Raw genomic sequence first — 2,080 nt, 5'->3', positions numbered from 1 at the left:
AGATAAATGTTTATATTTTATTATTATATATTTTAAAGTAATCTAATAATTGATATTTAAATAGAACTGAAACAAAGGGGAACAGAACAAAGTTTTGATGAAAGTAATAAATGGAGACAAAGACTCTTGAAAGCCAAGATAGATCAAAATCCATAAAAGTTTTTGGAGAACCCTGGAAGAGGCAGGAAATGTAACATTTTTTGACAATTTGGAGTCTGGATAGTCATTACTAGTGCATTTTTTATTTCATGAACACTTTGTGATGCAAATACCTGTTTCTTACCTTGAGGACTGTTAAGGAAAAAAAATCACATGTTGAAATTCATCTGGTTTATTTTAAAAAGAAAGTCAATTTTCTACACCACACCTTTCTTATGGCATTCTTCATTTCTGTATTTCTCAGTGTGTAAATGAGAGGGTTCAACATAGGTGCAATCACAGTGTAAAACACTGCAAACTCTTTGTCATTCACAGTATCAGAAGGAGGGAGATAGGTTGTGATACAAGGTACAAAGAACAAAAGAACAACCAAGACATGGGAAGCACATGTAGAGAGGGCTTTACGCCGACTTTCAGATGAATGCTTCCTAAGATTATATAATATGATGATGTAAGATGACACCAAGATCAGAAAGGTTACCAAGGCAATCATTCCAGTGTTAGCAATGACTAAAATGCTAGCAACATGTGTATCTGTGCAGGCAAGCTTTAAGAGGGGTTTTGACTCACACATATAGTGTTCTATTTGATTAGGCCCACAAAAAGGTAACCTGAGCATCATGAAAATCTGGGCAACAGAATGCCAAAATGCCACCACCCAGGCAGTCAGGATCAACATGTTGCATCTCTGTCTGTTGACAATTGTCATATAGTGTAAGGGTTTACAGATAGCAACATAGCGATCAAAAGCCATGGATACCAGGATGAAAATCTCCACACCTCCCAGTAAATGAAAAGAAAAGAGCTGAGTCATGCAGCAATTGTAAGATATTGCCTTCCTGGAGGAAATTAAGTCACTAATCATCCTGGGAACTACAGTGGAAGTGAAACATGGATCAATGAAGGACAAATTCCAAAGAAAGTAATACATGGGTTGCTGCATCAGATGGCTGTAAGTGATGGTGATGAAGATAATGAAGTTCCCCAGGAAGATAGCTAAATAAAAGGTGGTGAAAATGGCAAAACACACTGTCTTCATTTCTTTCTTCATGGAAAGTCCAAGGAGAATAAATTCAGTGACATTGTTATGGTTTTCCATGAATTGAAAGTTGAAATGACTATACACCAGTGAAACCTGAAAATACAGAGGACATGATAAAACCTAGCTACCATGAAATGAATAGTTCTATGTCAGCAAAATGAAAATCCACATCATTATAGTAACTCACACAGTATTTTTAATTTAATTTTGTTTTTTAGCCTTTTTAAATAAGAGGATCAAGGTAGACTTAAATTATGTTTCTCATTCAAAAGTTTCTAATATTTATTGTTCATCCAACAATGTTTTCTTTGCCAAGAAAATAAACTGATATCTTCAGGTTCAAATTATAGCACAATCTGAAAGAGATTTCAATAGCCAAAGAATATAAGGACTGTATTTTGATTTGAAGGAGATCCTTTCTTGAGCCTAGTCCCCATGTGAAACTGATGTAATTTCAGTTTAATACATATAACAAAAATGCAATATAATTAAACTTAATACATTTGTTTAAAAAGAAAATTGAACAGTATAGAAGACATACAAATATCACTTTTTAGACAAAGGTATTCTCTCTAAATTTGATCTTTCTATAAGAAAAACACAAGGCTAAACATTAAGTAGTAATGTTAATCTTTTAATATTACTCAGGAAAGTTAGGATTAACATTGAGGGGGATATAAACATAATATATTGGCACACCATTCCCCCACAAATATAAGTTAATTACTAGATAAAATTAAATTATTGCTGGAATATAATTCACTAAACAATAGTCAAGTCAGAAAGTTATCACACACAATTATGTGTTTTCTAGAAATTCAATGAATAAATATAAAATTTCTAGAATTATATTAAAAATTCTCAGAAAACAGTGCCAAG

General features: G+C 32.7%; 1 protein-coding gene across 1 annotated transcript; it reads right to left on the bottom strand.

Moving 5' to 3' along the window:
- Positions 1–331: 331 nt before the first annotated feature.
- LOC141516986 (olfactory receptor 4P4-like) lies at positions 332–1,258 on the bottom strand. Its single transcript, XM_074227931.1, has one exon. The coding sequence runs from the start codon at positions 1,256–1,258 to the stop codon at positions 332–334; it is 927 nt and encodes a 308-aa protein (XP_074084032.1).
- Between the last annotated feature and the right edge of the window lie 822 nt (positions 1,259–2,080).

This window comes from Macrotis lagotis, chromosome 3 (genome assembly GCF_037893015.1).
Source record: "Macrotis lagotis isolate mMagLag1 chromosome 3, bilby.v1.9.chrom.fasta, whole genome shotgun sequence".
In the NCBI taxonomy this organism is placed as follows: domain Eukaryota; kingdom Metazoa; phylum Chordata; class Mammalia; order Peramelemorphia; family Peramelidae; genus Macrotis; species Macrotis lagotis.
The sequence above is the reverse complement of the archived record's forward strand: the minus strand, read 5'-3'. Positions and strand labels throughout refer to the sequence as shown.